The sequence below is a fragment of the Vespula vulgaris genome, chromosome 6 (genome assembly GCF_905475345.1).
Source record: "Vespula vulgaris chromosome 6, iyVesVulg1.1, whole genome shotgun sequence".
NCBI classification, from domain to species: domain Eukaryota; kingdom Metazoa; phylum Arthropoda; class Insecta; order Hymenoptera; family Vespidae; genus Vespula; species Vespula vulgaris.
The window spans coordinates 4,992,110-5,008,874 of NC_066591.1; the positions used below are offsets into that span (position 1 = coordinate 4,992,110).

A 16,765-nucleotide genomic window follows, 5' to 3' on the forward strand; every position below is an offset into this window, starting at 1 on the left:
GAACCGCGCCGCGGGAGGAGAGTAGACGAGAGACAAGGGAGAGAGCGTTGGTAGTGGCGAGTGTTAGCGTTACCATCGTCATCGTCGTCCTCTAACGCAGTCTCTTCGTTCATCGGTCGACGTATGTACATACGATCAAGTAAAAAGTTTCGGTCAAATATCGTCTTGTTTACAAAAAAAGTCTTTAGACATAGTTCTTCCCCTTTCTTTCTTTCTCTTTATTTTTTTCTTCCTTTTATATTTTCCTTTTTATTACCTCGTGAACGTGCGCGCTACGCGCGCACGGCAAAGCATGCGTGTCACCGAAAGAACTTCGTTGACCAGACCAACAGATTCGCCCGATTATGTTGAGTTTGCAAGTCTCTTGAGGACGAGGAGAGCTCGAATACGAAACTTTCAATGCTGTATCTGCGCAAGTCTCATGTAAGTCTACTCTTTATGTAATGTCTCGAGAAAATAAAAAAGAAGAATAAAAAAACGAGACGCAAGCCAGATCATTTAGGATCGTTGATATCAGTTTATTAACGAGGTGAAACATTTTCTTCTCATGTATATAACGATGTCGACAACGTTTTCGAAAATTACATGTTACGATCGCTTTCCCGTCCGTTAAATCGCTTAATATTCGCGTTACGGATACTAGATGATAATCCACGCAACGCGTTGCTTTACACTATGATCATTAACTTCTGGATGATCTGTTTACGGGCTCTTAATTTGATTTATGAGACGGTCTGCTTGAATTCTCTCAACACTTTGGGAATGCACCGAGTCGCGGATAGCGCACACGTTCTCATAATTAAATACCTTTACTTAATTACATGACAATGTAACGAAGGTGGATAGGTAACTACTACTACAGCTAGAAAAGAATTTCGAACGATTTCTCGATTTTCAGAGGAACAGAAACGAGCTACGGAATTAAAAGAAAAGTACTTGTTCCATCGTTAATTATTTTGTGCCTCCCTTCGTTTTTTTTTCTTTTATCGTCGTACCGCATCTATTCTCGTTATCCTTCGTTTACCAAACCCGTTCGTTACACAAGTTCGTTATATGAATTTATAAGAAGGCTGTGCGCGCGCGCGCATGTGACAAATAGTATCATATACAAATAAATATCTCTGTGACATTGATTTCTTTTTTTTTATATTTTTTATTTTCTATTTCTAAGAAAAGATAAATTTTCGCGAGTTTTAAATGATTGCAAATCCGCAGAGAAACGTCTGTCATATATTTGAACAAAACAAAAAAAAGAATTACATTTATATCTGCTTTACCCGTCTGGTATAAGCAGTTGCTACTTACGTAAATTCACAAGTCACCTCGAAGCCTATCGACAATCGCAAATCGTTTTAGTTTACCTGTTGCCGCGTTAACGTGCAGAAGGAAAGATGTCCGATTCGGAGAAGATTCCTTTGGCCTATGCCGCGGATCCGCAAACATATTACGTGAACGACGCCTACCAATTTTATTCGCGTAGAAGAAGAGTGGAACAACAAATGCAATGCCTTACCTTCATCGTTTCTCTGTGAGTTCGATCGATCAAATACCTTTTCCGTACAATTTCACAATTTCTCGGATATCTTTGAGAATTTTAGTCGAATTGAACGATCGAAATGATGTAAAAAAAAAAAAGAAAAAAAAATGCATATTTTATTACGAATCTTGAACTTTTGAAATATTTCGAAAAACTTTTATCGTTTTGCAAAAATTCGATGTTATGCGATCGTTCATTTTGACCGGAACGCTTTGTTGTTTTCGGATGATAATAATTAATCGAACAGAGACCGGGAAATAGTCGAGAGCTTTGATTTAAAATGCATGTGTGATAATTAAAGCACGAACATAGTAGGTATATGACATTACGTTTATTACATGCCGTTAATATATTGGTATTCCATATATCAAATTTGTTGCGTATCAAAGTTCGCGTTTCACCGTCCGGAATATAGACGATATAATTCTAAAATGGCGTCGATTTTGTGCAGCTTAAATGGACACATGAATATAGTACAGTACATAGTAATAATATATTATATTCAACGCATAACCTGGCATTGTATTTTAAGCGTAGGTCGATTCACGTTACGTGACGTCAACCTTGATTACACGTGTAATCGAACGGCGAACGGGTACTACGCCGTTCGGTCTCTCTCTCTCTCTCTCTCTCTCTCTCTCTCTCTCTCTCTCTTTCTCTCTCTTGTTCTCTGTTAATTGCAATTAAGCGTACTTCAACACTTTGAGTTCCAATCGATTTGCATAACGTAAGGATAACGTCACCCTCGATCATTGATTACATAACGACAACGTCCTGCTGAGTATAATTGGAGCAAATCCGAAGACTAAGAACTCTCGACTGGACTTGAATCGAGAAAATCTGTAATTACCGAATAAATTTCGCGATTTCGATCGGAGTTTTTTTTTTATTATAGCAAACAAGAATAAGGGAGAAAGAAAATGAGAGAGACAGAAAGAGAGAGCGAGAGAGAGAGAGAGAGAGAGAGAGAGAGAGAGAGAGAGAGAGAGAGAAGAAAGCGAGCGAACTTTAAATGAAAATATTTTTTTTTATCCAACTTCGATGCATCGAATGAAAAAAAAATCGAGTAAGAGAAAAAAGGTATTAAATTAAGGGATGCGAGAAATCATGGTTCCTTAATTATTTTATTACCGATTAATCATTCGTCAAATTTTTCAGAGCAATATTCACGATAGCATTGATCGTTACGATCAGTTATTCCGTGAGTCAAAGTAATCAAACAGGAGATAAAACATCTAATAAGACATCTTCGAGTACCGATTCATCTGGAACGGACGATGTTGCTACTTTACAATTGGGCCTAACTACGGGATTCGATTCACACACTTTCTTCAGTACTACCAGTGCGAGTCATTTCGTTTATGGAGAAGATGGAAACGTTGACTTTTCGCCAATGCAGAATCTGACGGATACAGAATTGAAGGAAGCCCTTTCGGCTGGTCAACAGGCTGTACAATTGAGAGTATCTGCTGATACTGCAGCATTATCTTCGCCTTTACCATCGCCGTCGCCAGAATCGAGACATCAATGGGCAGTCAGCACGAGTGTCAACGTCGGTGGTTTAGCTTTAGCTGCCATTGGCGAGATAGCCGCTACAAAGAGAATCGAAAGCGCGAGATCATTTTCAGGCAAACCATCGGCGATCGGTTGCTTCTTCGACGGTGGCTGGGCACCGAAAGGTGTCTGCAGAGAATTTCTGAATGTGAATTGCACCATTGGCAAATACAGAAATTACGACGGGTCCTGCAATCGCCCGAAGCAATGGGGTTCGGCTTTGATGCCGTTTAGAAGAATCCTGCCAGCAGATTACGCTGACAGAATCGATTCACCTCGAAGAGCACGTTCCGGAAATGAGTTACCCTCGGCAAGAGAGGTTAGTCTGAAGGTTCACAAGCCGTCGCCTAGTTCGAATCCTTCGTTCACCGTAATGTTAGCCGTGTTCGGTCAGTTTCTCGATCACGATATCACAGCCACGGCGATCAGTCAGGGCGTCAACGGTAGTTCCATCTCGTGTTGTCCACCTTCCATCGGCCATCCAGAATGTTTTCCCGTTCCCGTGGGATCGGGCGATCCAGTTTATGACATTACTGGGAAAACCTGCATGGAGTTCGTTCGATCGGCACCGGCTCCTCAGTGTAAAATTGGACCAAGAGAACAGCTTAATCAGGTGAACCTATTTATTCTCTTTTCTCTTATTCGTTGATTTTACATCAGATGTGTAAAATAGTGAATCGATCCATTTTTAGGTGACCGCTTTTATCGACGGCTCGGCAATATACGGATCGGACTCCCAAACCGCACACGATCTGCGAGAATTTTCTGGTGGACGATTAAGAATGCAAATAACGCCGGACAACAGAACTCTTCTACCGGCTAGTTTAAATCCCAATGACGGATGTAATAGAGAAGATGAACGTCTAAGGGGACGTTATTGTTTCCTCGCAGGGGATCCGAGAGCGAACGAGAATTTGCACTTGACGACTATGCATTTGATATGGGCAAGACAACACAATAAAATTGCCGATGGATTGGCCAAGGTCAATCCGACTTGGTCGGACGAAAAGATCTATCAGGAAGCTCGTCGTATAATCGGCGCTCAACTTCAGCATATTACCTACGAAGAATTCGTTCCAATTATATTAGGTGAACAGGAAACCAACCTTCGGAATTTGAGACCTTTGACTTCGGGTTATAGAGAATGGAGCGAAAATCCCGATGATCCGACCAATGACCCTACTATAGCCAACAGCTTTGCTGCAGCGGCTTTTAGATTCGCTCATACTCTTCTGCCCGGATTGATGATGATGACGGACGCCCAAAAAGGCACTTCATCGTATATCGAACTTCACAGAATGCTTTTCAATCCTTATAGTCTATATTCGAGCGATGGCATTAGTAACTCGGTAATTTCGGCTACTAGGAATGTCATTCAAAGAACTTCAATTCACGTCACATCGCAATTAACGAGACATCTTTTCGAGGATCCGATTAACAACGTTTCAGTACCTTGCGGTCTCGATCTCGTATCGTTGAATATTCAACGTGGAAGGGATCACGGACTACCTGGTTATACTAAATGGAGAGAATATTGTAATTTGGGGAAACCCGAATCGTTCAGTGATCTGATCGATCACATGGATCCTGAAGCCCTCGATGCGATATCAAAGCTATACGAATCCGTTTACGATATTGATCTATATACGGGTGCATTGGCGGAAATACCGAAAACCGGTGGCATCGTTGGACCCACTTTCACGTGTTTAATTGCTGATCAGTTCGTTAGATTGCAGAAAGGAGATCGTTATTGGTACGAAATGCCTGATCAGTCACATTCCTTTACGGAAGGTAAACTATTGTTTTAATTATTTGTTTTATACTTTAGTAAAACTTCTAATTAATTCTTTAAATTGTATTTTATTAAATGTTTTAAATTTTAATATTATGGATTTCAGAACAATTGCAAGAATTACGTAAGAGTTCCCTAGCGAGATTGTTGTGCGACTGTTCCGACGAAGTAACGCAAATTCAATTGAAAGTTATGCGATCGATCGGTGCCGATAATCCAGTGATATCCTGCGAAGATATACCGCAATTGTCTCTTGAATTTTGGAAAGAAGGTCGTCTAAAGGTACCGATTTTAAAGGCAGCTCCGTTCGCGGTGGATTGGTTAAATTTCAAGAAGACTTTGAACGATACGATTCAAGAAATAGTGACATTTATTAATGACACCAGAACCGATCTACCACCGGCTAGTCCCGATTGGTTTGCTTTTGGTAACGAACTGAACAATACATTTTCGGAGATAAGGAACCAGCTTAACGGATTACATCCGAAAAAGAATCCAGTGGAAATGATGTCTTACAACGACGAGAATTTTACTTTAGGAGCTGCCCCTGGAACAGCCATGTTCAACGATTGGATAAATTTCAAAATCGAACTCATCAAGACGTTGAACGATACCATTGGAGGATTTGGAGGTATTCCACCGATTACCGCCGATTGGATAGGCTTGAAAACGAAGATCAAGAATCAGACGTCCGATTTGATATCTCAAATTATTTCTACAAAAATGGATCTCTTTTCTAACGTTCCAATGAAAAATAAAACGGCTGAGATGGCTAATGCAGGTAAAGAGAGTATCGCTGCAATTTTTGATTGGAAAAATTTCAAAGGTAACATAATTAATTCTCTCGACGATGCTATTATGAATATTGCTACTAATATGCCTGGACCTGGCGATCCAGCTTGGGCCACATTCGGAGATGACATTAAAGCTCATTTCAATGCTCTTCGCGATAAGATTATCGCCGACACATCGACTATACCAACTGAGTTAGCTGCAGGATCAGAGAATTCGCTAACCGACTGGATATCCATTAAAAGCGATATCTTAAATACGGTGTCGAATACCGTACAGAACATAGAAGACGGTATGCCACCTCCTGGTAATCCCATAGCCTGGTTAGCTTATAGAGATAAAATCATGAAAAGTTTTGCCATGTTCAACAGTAAATTTCCTACGAAAAATAAAACATTTTTAAAGAATCCATCTCCTTATACAAACGTGCCGTTTGAAGGTGCACTAGCTGATATTCCGGGCAAATCGAAAGGCAATCCTATGACACTGCAACTCATGAACTTAACAAACGATTGGTTTGACTTTCGAAATAAAATAAACGCATCTATTGCACAGGCAATCGCATATATTAAAAGCGAAAATCTAACGACGGTAGATCCTGTTGGTTGGATCATCTTTGGCAACACTTTCAAGAGCAAATTTGCAGAGTTGAAAGACGAAATTGCTGGTATAAAAGCCGAATGGGCTGATTTCTTTAGCATGGGTGGAAACAGTACCGTTAACTCACCTACGCTTAATTTCAAAGAAACCACCAAGGCTGGGGAAGCCTCGTTACTCTCCGTCAAAGCTGCTACTTTTACAAAGCCAAAGGTCTGGCCACCAACGATCATTCCAGCAGCCGACTGGATAACTTTTAAAAACGATATTAACGACACGATAATGAATTTTTTAAACACCGTTAATACAACGAACGCTGGTTGGGCTAGTATCGGTGACACTTATACGAAATCATTCGATGATTTGAAAAATGAAATCGTAGCTTTGAAAGGATTAATCACGACAAATACTACGAATTCTATAGCTGCCGCTGATTGGAGCAAATTTCACACACAGTTGAACACCACTGTGGACGATCTTATTCAAAATCTGAAGAACCAAACACAGGCAAACATTATGGAGATAATAAAGATATTGTTCGACGCTAAAGATAAATTCTCTATTCTCGAGCCACCGGTTTTGCCTTTGGCTATTTTCGAAACAGATAATTGGGCTTCGTATTTTGTTGATCTTAACAAAACAGTCGACAACGCTTTGAAGAATATTGGTGATTTAAAGCGTCCCGCGGCGATAGTCAAAGCAGACGAGCCCGCCTCATCATCTTCTAATATCATCAAAGTTTCAAGTTTCACGAGTTGCCTAAGTTTCGTTATTGTCTTTAGCCTGTTCAATCTTATCTCATCTTATACGTTTCATACTAAAATAGAGAGATACGAATAATTACTAGGTTTTAATAAGATCATTCAATGAGTTTATTACTTTTTTATATAAACGTATTCTTACAAACTAATAAATAATCAAATCGACACTTCAAATAGACTTAAAGGAGGAAGTATACGTACATTTTTTATGCTATAAGAAATTATTATCGATGATATTATCTCGAATATTGTTAACATAATTAAACGTTTTACGAAAATTAAACGGCCAGACTGAGAAGAAGAGCGGTACCACGTGTTGTCCATAAATCTGGTTCCTCCGATCCAGTTTTTAAATCAACTGTCACGACAAAAGCGGGACGGCTTTGATCGCCGGATCTTTGAGGGTAGTAATATGTCGGACATATGTATAGTCCTATCAGAAAGGATGTATGAGCGATAATGACGATTTAAAATATAAATCGAAAAAATGATTTAAAAAGAACTTGTCAATTATTTACCCTTAGTTCTTCTGAAACGTTCGGTAGGTTTAAAGTGTACCACGGGCATGTCGTAAACAAGCTGCATCGGTGCTGGTTCAACGAGTATCGCATTTTTCTTGTCCCATCCTGCTCCCTCCAAGAACATTGATCGCACGTACACTCCATCCTGTCATAATAAAGGCACTCCTTTTTTTTGTTTTTTCATGTTTTTTTTTAGTCATTCGCGCGATCGTTTTATATTAAAAATTGCATATATATCAAATATTCGGAGAAGAGAAATGGCAATCAATTTACCGATCCCTCGATAGCATACGATATAGTTATCGATTAATGACGGAATCGTACGATTTGATATACGGAAACGTTCAATCAAATAGAAACAACGAGGCTGACGTTGAAAAAAATAAATTGTTTCGTTTTGTTTTCCCTTTTTTTTCTTTCTTTCTTTTTTTTTGTTTTTTACTCCCCCCCCTGCGTTCCCCCGTCGCTGAGTATACGTGCGTTAATCATTTTATGCGATAGGCATCGTTCTATAGTGAACGAAAAACAATTTAAACGCGTTCGATGATAGCAATGATAAGAGTATGAATGAACGTATAAAAATGTTCGCTATTATTTGTTTGTTTTTTTTTCTCACTAGTCGTTGATTGCTATTGAAAGGAATGCATATTTGTTTTATATAATAATGGAGATCTAACATTAATAAATTGGCCTTCGATTTATCATTCTTTGTTACCTGTTGTCATCGTAATTTACCGTAGGTGATTCAATGATGGCAGAATCATCGATCGTCTGAACTACGAATTCCCAGTTTAATGAATCAATCGATATATTCCACATTCTTGCTGAAGTTTGGAGTACGGCTGTAAGGAAACCTGTTGGAAACGTAAACGCGGCTAGCCAGAAGAGCACAGGCGGATGTGTGGTCTCAGCCCAAGTAGCGAAATGCTCAATGCGGCTGATTAAATCTCTGGTCCAAGCTCCGAGAAGCTTCAAGGATGGATAAGCGGTCAGCCAAAGGGAGGGAACTCTGCCTTCGTATATGCACGTAAAAATCTCTTCCAAGTCGGACGACATCAAAACCAAACCGCGTATACCACGTTGTAGTTCATCCAAACTGTTTCGGGTTTTCGTTAAGAGTACATTATAGCGACTAATTTCTTGAAGAAGTACAACGTCGAGAGGTTTTTTTATTGGACCTATCAATTTGTCGATTGTTTCGTAGTCTATGTTCCTTGGTATTTTCGAGGCAATGTCTATGGTTAATTGTATCACCTTAAAAAAAAAAAAAAAAAAATAAAGGGAAGAAAAAGATGATAAACATTGTTTTTTCATATCTGTAAGATAAAGGTATTTTTAAGTAGATAAACCTTTTCCTCCTTGTCCGTTTCTTCCTCGCTGCTAATCGCTTGAACTTGAAGACTCATTAAGGTTTTGCATATATTTCTTGTTTCCATGATAAGACTGGTTATGTCTGCGTTAGGATGTTGTCCAAATGCTTCTGGTCTATCGACGGCTGGTAATGTCATGATAATGTCACGATAGAATTCCAAGGAGCCGTCTCGTGGTACGTAATATGTCGGTAGTGATGACAAACGATAATAAGGGATGGTCAGAACTTCGTCGGTGAAATATTGTTGGACGTATGTCATCAACAACCGGCGATCCCAGTCGTCGGTCACATGACCACCATAACAAATACCCGCAATAAGATATTTCAAGGATTCCCAAGGTGTATCTGGGTATTCGTCCAAATATACCTGAAGAAGATTCTCCGATACCTGTATGATCGAATGCATAATATATTACTCGTTCTTTCATATAGTTTGTTATCGTTTTTTTTTTATTTCTTTTAAATTGACCTCGAAGTCGGAATCGTTGAAGCTGTAAATGACGTTCCAACCGAGTTGCTGGAACTTCTTTCGTTCAAGGAGAACCGAATGAAAGAAGACAAGAACGAAGAGGAGCTTCTTATACTTGGATTTCGCTTGACACACGTCGAATTGGGCCTCTGTGACGAGGCTATACAGTCGCTTCATATTGGCTTTCAATCCTTTAGGTGGTTCCGTCGTCATTTTTATCCCGGCTTGGAGGATCGATATCGGAAACTCAGGAGTTGGACTCGAGCTAAGCCATAATCTGTGAAACGATCGATACTCCTCTTTATCGATTCTCCCATCTCCTATTAACTTCAATACCGTCGTTAGGAAATACCTAAAGTTCGGATTCAAAGCTTTGTTATTGATAAGGGTCTCAACGATCTTGTCCAATTTTGGCATCCAGCTGAGAGATAAGTGGCAATTCGCTAGGAAAATCCATAATCCTTTTTTTACACCTATTTGTATCATTCTGAAGATAAAAGTTAACGTTATAAAATTAACCAATAATAATAATATTAGCAACAGACCTTGTTGCTATAGGTGCCTGTCCTTGACCCAAGGATAGACTCATAAATTTGTCCATCATCTGTTGGCTCTCCGCGAGTTGCATTAATATACTCGTGGGATCGACGCCGGGTGAAAGGACAAAAATCAAGGGTGTGCGTGCAACGGAATCTTCCAAAACAGCTTTTAAGTCAAGTACCGGTGGTTCGACGAATTTTTGTTCCACGTTTCGTATAATAAAGTTTGCGATTGCGGAGGACATTCTGTCGGGTCGACAGCTACGTATGATCATCATCCTTTGAAATGCTGTACAACCCTCTTCCAACTCGCCAACGAGAGAAATATTTTCCGGTTCCGTACTTATATACCTGATTGGGAATAGTTGAAAAATAAGATCGAATGAACGATATAAAACTAGTAGAGAGTTTTATCAAATTAATAACGAGCCAACCAATTGTGCCAATCCCGCGGGTATTGTTCGAAGGACGAAATCAAACCGTGAAATCCTGGAAGTTTGTCGAGTTCCGTTATATTGTCCCAAGTTTCCGGAGGCAACCAAGGTACAGGCTTGTCCGGTTGATTCTCTCGATCCAGAACGATCCCACCTCTAAGAAGAAATGCGTATTCCCAAGAGATTATCCTTCCTTCAGCGGTTAATATCTTAATGCACATATTGAAGGAAAATAGTAGTTTGTGTTGTTCGAACAATCCGCGACAGGTATTTCTGTTGATATACGTTATTATTAACAAAAACGTCTGTTTTTTTTTTATGTGGATCATCATTACAATCGAATAGACGATACTTGAATAGACATTACTTGTATAGAGCGTAAGTATGATAATCATTAAGATTCTCAATTCTTTCGGCAAGTTTCATGCTCTTCGGACTTTTGTCAATGGACAACATGAACAGGGCGATGTATGAATCAAGAGAAAACTGATACATCGGATCGATCAGACTCATATCTGTGAGAACAAAGAAAAGAATCGAAGCTCGTCGGGAACAAGATCGATAATCTTCCCTCGCAATATCTATCTCTCGTTCGGTTTCTTCTGACGTCACTAACGATTCAGCAATGGATATCGATGTAGCCTTAGACGTTTGTAGAGTATTGAGAAGGTCCAGGTCATCGAGAAGGTTAGGTCCAGCCTCGCTCAACAGACTACAAAGGGGATATCGCATGTTCTAGTCATCGAGAATTCCAGACATGATTCGCCTAATCGACGCTTGGGGAGCATTTACGAGGGGGATTCGTTTAGGATAAGATCTTTAGAACGTTTCGCTATTCAACTTGGTCGTCTCTTATCGATTATATCGACGATAATAGCTCGAGATTTTGGCGCCAAATATGTTCAGAATAATTCTCTTATTTTCTTACAATTGGCTAAAATAAAAGTTTATACCGAACTGATAAAAATAAAATAGCGGAGAGAAAAAGAAAAAGAAATAAAGTAAAAATTCTTAGAAGACAAAAAAGGAATATAAACAAAAGGAAAACCCACTAAAAATCTTGTAGAAAAGAAAAGTCTACGACAAATTGTAGAGTATAAAATAGCAGAGAAAGAGAGAGAGAGAGAGAGAGAGAGAGAGAGAGAAAGAAATCAGAACAAAATGAAGGTTATAAGAAGACAAGAGAAATGTAAACAAAAGAAATGATAAAAGTGTAGAAAAACAATTCGGTGAATGGAAGATCTCACTAGAGAATTCTATCCTCCAGTTCCTTCAACGTCCGCTTGCCGGACGCGATCGTAAGGACGAGGTTGTCCTTTTGTTCTTCAAGTTGTGGCTTCTCTTTCCTGACCACGATTCCCAAGAGTTGTGCCTCTAATCCTGCAAGTGTGGCAAAGGTGCGGTAAAGGGAAATGTCCGAGTCGTTGTTCTCACTCACTTGCATCAACGAGTCTCTCTCTCTCTCTCTCTCTCACTCTTTCACTCTCTCTCTCTCTCTCTCTCTCTGTCTGTCTGTCTCTCTCTCTTCTCTCTCTCTCTCTCTCTCTCTCTCTCTCTCACTCTCTCTCTCTCTCTCTCTCTCTCTCTCTCTCTCTGTCTGTCTGTCTCTCTCTCTTCTCTCTCTCTCTCTCTCTGTCTGTCTGTCTGTCTCTCTCTTTCTCTCTCTCTCTCTCTCTCTCTCTCTCTTTGCTCTCGGTACATAGCTTTCACGCACACACGCGCACAAGTATATACTCTGGCTCTCGATCTCTCTATTTCGGTGGTGTACGCTAAGATAATTAGTTACCCTGTTCCTTAATGGCGAAGTTGCATAACGTCGTTTTAGTGGATATCTCCGGAGCGTAATGGGGGTTCGAAAGTTTCGTTGTGATGAACAGTCGAAATTTGGCATTGAAAGTGATCATCTTATCGTTAAACTTGATCATCACTTGATCACCTGTGTTGCGTATATAAACGTAGACGTGATTACTTTCACACGTACGCATATACATTTACATTTTATGTTAGGTACTTGGAGACAACGGAACGCGTTTATATCTCGTGCGTTCCAGAGAGAAATGGGAACAAAGCGGCGTGAAGTATTGTTCGTGTCGAATTAATTTCTAGCGTGTTGAGCGTAACGTGATAGGAAATATCAAATTGCGATTTGTTCGATAGGTAAAACGATAAAGAATTCGTAGAAGAGAGATAACAATAGTGTGAGTGAAGTGGGGACGCGTGGGGATGGGGGAGGCTTTGACGTTTACCTGATTTGATAAAAGCTCTTTCTAGAATCGGATTCAGGGCTGGATCGAGAGTTTCCCCAACGTTCTCGAGCAAAATCGGCCAGCCAAACTGCAGCCCTTGTTCCAAAACTCTCATAAAGTCCGCTTGGCCAAAATCGATTACTCGCAGAGCCTGCAATAACATTCGGTAAAGCCAAGGCGAAAAGTCACGTCCCACGAACGTTGCCTCGCGGTCTTTGGAACACGCGGTAAAGCGCGAAACTTTTCTCGAAAAATTCGAGAGTGAGATTACAAAGAGAAAAGAGTGAAAGAGAGAAAGAATCGGTCTGTCTGTCTGTCTGTCTGTCTGTCTGTCTATTGGTAGACGGACTTTTTGGGGAATAAGAAGAAAAGGATAAAGGAGAACGGTACGTACATTCTTTGCCTCCATGTTCTTGATCCACTTCACCGCTTGACATTGCGGATCGATTACGAGTGGCCATCTAGTGCCTCTCGTCACGATGATGCCGTTCTCGGTACTAAACCCATCCGAAGGTAATCCCTGAATGTTCCACTCTCTGATCGTCGTGGGATCAGCTAGAAATTCCTTCACGTCGAGTCTAGGCGACATCGGGATTTCCTTCTCGTTTACCTTCGCGTGTTTCAATCATGCCCCGTTGTAATTTGAATAATCTCCGTGTAATTTACTTTCTAACGAGAGCGAGCTCTAACGTGTCAGCGACCTACAATCTTAGTACTCGTGCCTCACCTCTTTCACCCAAATCGCGAATAGTTCCTCTCTGTAATTCGACACGAAAGGTCCCAAGTAAGATACGAAGGCTGTTGATATAAGACAGTCACCGGGTAACCAGTCGAAGAATTCTCCCAGCGATTCTACCGTTTCTAACCATCGAATCCTTTCCCCTGACAAACCTTCGACCAGCATGGCCGCGCGATCCAATTTTATCTTTAACAATTCTGCCTGTCAATAGGAGGAATATCCCGTGTGAAATCTAAGCGTCTTATAAGAGATGAAATTAATAAGATAAAAAAGAAGAGAGATTTCCGCTTCCATCTCCTGCTTTATGAAGCGAGTGTAAGAGAGAGACAGATAGATAGAGAGCATCCCCTTGCCATTTTGATTAAATCCTCCTTTTCTTTCATCTTCGCGTCGTACATTTTCTGCAACGTTTCGAGGTCCTCCTGTATCTTTTGCAGTTGCATCGTGGCCTCCGTCAAAGCAGCTTCCTTTTGCCGTAGAGATTCCAAGGCGGCCTCGAGTTTCTCTCTTTTCGGTGCTACGATCCTAGAGAGAGAATGATTTTACAGGATTACCTCTATAGCGAGACATCGATCGCTTGCTCTTTTCCTTTTCTAGTCTATCTAATGTAGGTATGAATGTAACTAGATAGACATATGACATACCTATAGAGCTTTCCATATTTTTCCATGGCTATGACCCACATGCAGAGCGACTTGGCGGCGACCGAGACAACGCCTACTTTCACAGGATCGAATTCCGGATTGCTCGTATACTTTCCGATAGCTCTCAATACTCTATCCGATATATGATCCTTATCGAAATCGCGTAACTAAATGTGAAAAGAGATAATATATCGTGATCGTTGCTTGAAAAAAATATATTGTTAGAAAGGAGAGAGTCGAGGAAGGATTCGGTACGGTGTTAATGAAGTTCACGTCTCCCAGCTGACGCTTGGATTCCGCCCAGGTTGGTTCCGCATTCTTCAGAATCATAACTGCCTCCATTACCATCTCGACCTTTGGCGGTGGTCGGGCGAAGGACTTTATTTCCGCCAGATCCTTCTTGTTCAACGCTTCCAACGCCTGAAAAGAGGAACCGTGATTTTATCTTTAGAGTATGCCAGTTATTAAAACCAGCTCCTGTAGTTCCAATTTCTCCAGTGAGCGTAGGCAGCCCATTCAAAGGCATTTCAGAATATGTTTACATAATCTCGGACGATAGCATTTCGATTAGCGTACTCTCATGCATCTATGTATTTTAATCCCTTTCATACACATACACATACGTGCTAGACTGTAATCTATCGGAGTTGAATGATGTCTAACGAATCGCTTGTACCGTGAAATTGTACGACGTATTAAACGAGAAAAGGATACTTGCTTTCATAGCTTCGTTCAGAGCTGGTTCGACAGTGGCCAAATCGGCACGAGCTATCTCTTCGAGCTTCTTGCATTCTTTCTGTTCTTCGGCGATTCTAAGAGATCTTGCGGTGACCATTTTTTGAGCATCATCGGCGTCACGACGTTGATTCACTGAAAAATATAATGTGTCATTGAATAAATATCATGAAAAACGTTTTTAATGTTTGAATAATTTTATATATTTTTTAATTTTATATTTACAATGCCAAAATCAAGTTTTTTTAAAACAAATTTACGAAGTAAAGCATTCCACGAAATGAAAACAAATTCACCAAAGAAAAATGAATAGGTATAACTGAACGATTTTGTAAGACGTTTTAAAAAAAAATTGTTACAATTTTTGGTAGAGGGATTATAAAAAAATTATTGTTCAATGTATTAATGTTAATGCATTTTAAAGATAGAATTCATGTCACATATATTGATGAGATTAAATAAATTTATGACAACAAAGAGTATCAAAGATATCGATGAATTACCAATCGTTACCAAGAATTCCTCGCATTCTCTAGTAGATGTCTGCACCTGTTCTTGCGTTATCTCCAACTCAGCGGCCATTTCATTGACCTTAGCTTGAGTATCGTCGATCTTGAAGATGCCACCGCGAAGTTTATTCGCCTGATCGGCCAAATCCTGTCTCTTTTTATGCAGCATACTGCGTAGGATAAAAAAGAATTCATAGCAGAATTGTGAAATGTTTGATTCGTTGTAACCGCTTATATTTTTAAATTCTATCTTACTTTTTGTAACCAAAGACTAGTTCAAGAAAGTTCGTAGGCGTGACATAATTATATCGTTTCATTTCGTTCGCCATACGAATGGAGAATTTCGAGACCATGCTATGAATCGAAGCAAATGTTGACGCAATTCCGTCCCGCATCCGTTCTTGTAATGGTAGAATCGGAATGGCTGTGGCAGATTGTCTTGGTTCCTGTAAATTAAAAAATAAGAAATTATTTGATATCATACTGCCTTGTCGGCTTATTAACGTTTTCGTCATTGTTAATATATATATATATATATATATATATATATATATATATATATATATATCTTTTTCTCGTATCGAATATTGAAACTAGAAAAAAAAGAAAAAGAAAGAAAATGAATAAAAAGGAAGTAGGGAGTTTGTGACTATTAATAAGGAAGATCATAAAGAAGATCCTCGATATTGAAAGCAACCGATAAGAAAACGACGATGGGAGATGCGACGTGCCAAAGCGTCGTATCGTTCACGAACGAGAGAAACTATAAAGGGGAAAATAATCGGATTCTACGAAATGGTTGCGGAAACTCTCGCTACGGCCGATGAGAAGCAAGAGAAAGCGAGCTAGAGTGGATAGGAGGGTGAAAAGGAAGAGGGTAAGAGAGGAGGAAGAGAGGGGCGTCGATTTCTAGAATCGAATCTAGTCGAGTCGAATCGATCGGCTGGAAAAGGAGGAAAGAAGGAAGAAAGGGATGAGGAGAAAGAGGAGGAGGAATAGGGGGGAGGAGGAGGAGGAGGAGGAGAACTGCAGGCGGAACTCGCGAGACCCACCACTTTATTTTCGCCGGTGATAGTGAGCGTCAGATTGAGATTCATGAGGAACTTGTTGCCAACTTCGAGAAGAGCTTCCTTCGGCCATTCCAGAAACCAATCGATGGTCGTGCAATTGATCAGGGATGGGTATTGCCGTAATCTGTTCCTGAAGGCGTCCCCGATCGGACTCATGCACAATATCACGTGCACATTGGCGCGAACCCTTTCGATCATGAAGGAATAGATCGATTCCGTCGACGGTATTATTCCGACCTTCGTAGCTTCTTTCATTAAACGATTTTTGATCTAACAATAAGTAAGAGGTTTTATATGAGTTTATTATTTCGAAAATGCGTTTGTTGAAAAAATGACAGAATAATCCTCGATGATTTTATTCCATGTAAATTTGAGCGAACGAGTAGTAGCTGAAGGGAAAGACTCATTTCTGACATTATGAATCTTTTTTTGCTATAGAAAAGATAGTCCTTTT

General features: G+C 40.1%; 2 protein-coding genes across 5 annotated transcripts in view; one reads left to right on the top strand and one right to left on the bottom strand.

Annotated features, from left to right (window-relative positions):
• Positions 1 to 26: 26 nt before the first annotated feature.
• LOC127064706 (uncharacterized) lies at positions 27 to 7,535 on the top strand. 4 transcript variants are annotated; one of them, XM_050996155.1, is made up of 5 exons: positions 27 to 121; positions 1,357 to 1,528; positions 2,696 to 3,704; positions 3,784 to 4,882; positions 4,990 to 7,535. In XM_050996155.1, exons 2-5 carry the CDS (start codon positions 1,392 to 1,394, stop codon positions 7,110 to 7,112), a joined length of 4,368 nt encoding a protein of 1,455 aa, XP_050852112.1. In that variant the 5' UTR covers positions 27 to 121; positions 1,357 to 1,391; the 3' UTR covers positions 7,113 to 7,535. The 4 variants fall into 4 exon arrangements, with proteins under 4 accessions (XP_050852112.1, XP_050852113.1, XP_050852111.1 ...); XM_050996154.1 differs by lacking the exon at positions 27 to 121 and adding an exon at positions 306 to 423; XM_050996156.1 differs by lacking the exon at positions 1,357 to 1,528 and having other exon boundaries at positions 38 to 423.
• LOC127064792 (dynein axonemal heavy chain 2) overlaps positions 7,312 to 16,765 on the bottom strand; it is a 31,589-nt gene continuing 22,135 nt past the window's right edge. Inside the window, exons 43-63 of the mRNA XM_050996347.1 lie at positions 16,294 to 16,581; positions 15,497 to 15,687; positions 15,236 to 15,411; positions 14,716 to 14,867; positions 14,253 to 14,417; positions 13,998 to 14,164; positions 13,707 to 13,878; positions 13,342 to 13,554; positions 13,009 to 13,224; positions 12,615 to 12,765; positions 12,155 to 12,304; positions 11,616 to 11,748; positions 10,736 to 11,080; positions 10,369 to 10,641; positions 9,941 to 10,285; positions 9,748 to 9,882; positions 9,396 to 9,672; positions 8,904 to 9,314; positions 8,290 to 8,808; positions 7,552 to 7,699; positions 7,312 to 7,466 (exon numbers count right to left, since the gene is read on the bottom strand). Of these exons, the coding sequence (XP_050852304.1) occupies positions 7,312 to 7,466; positions 7,552 to 7,699; positions 8,290 to 8,808; positions 8,904 to 9,314; positions 9,396 to 9,672; positions 9,748 to 9,882; positions 9,941 to 10,285; positions 10,369 to 10,641; positions 10,736 to 11,080; positions 11,616 to 11,748; positions 12,155 to 12,304; positions 12,615 to 12,765; positions 13,009 to 13,224; positions 13,342 to 13,554; positions 13,707 to 13,878; positions 13,998 to 14,164; positions 14,253 to 14,417; positions 14,716 to 14,867; positions 15,236 to 15,411; positions 15,497 to 15,687; positions 16,294 to 16,581 (4,782 nt within the window). The remainder of the gene's footprint in view (positions 7,467 to 7,551; positions 7,700 to 8,289; positions 8,809 to 8,903; positions 9,315 to 9,395; positions 9,673 to 9,747; positions 9,883 to 9,940; positions 10,286 to 10,368; positions 10,642 to 10,735; positions 11,081 to 11,615; positions 11,749 to 12,154; positions 12,305 to 12,614; positions 12,766 to 13,008; positions 13,225 to 13,341; positions 13,555 to 13,706; positions 13,879 to 13,997; positions 14,165 to 14,252; positions 14,418 to 14,715; positions 14,868 to 15,235; positions 15,412 to 15,496; positions 15,688 to 16,293; positions 16,582 to 16,765) is intronic.

Bases quoted from the DNA above. Each gene is read 5' to 3' on its own strand.
- LOC127064706 (XM_050996155.1), top strand. From the start codon at position 1,392: ATGTCCGATTCGGAGAAGATTCCTTTGGCCTATGCCGCGGATCCGCAA. The intron at 1,529-2,695 runs GTGAGTTCGATC...CAAATTTTTCAG, and splicing joins CTTACCTTCATCGTTTCTCT to AGCAATATTCACGATAGCAT. The intron at 3,705-3,783 runs GTGAACCTATTT...ATCCATTTTTAG, and splicing joins CAAGAGAACAGCTTAATCAG to GTGACCGCTTTTATCGACGG.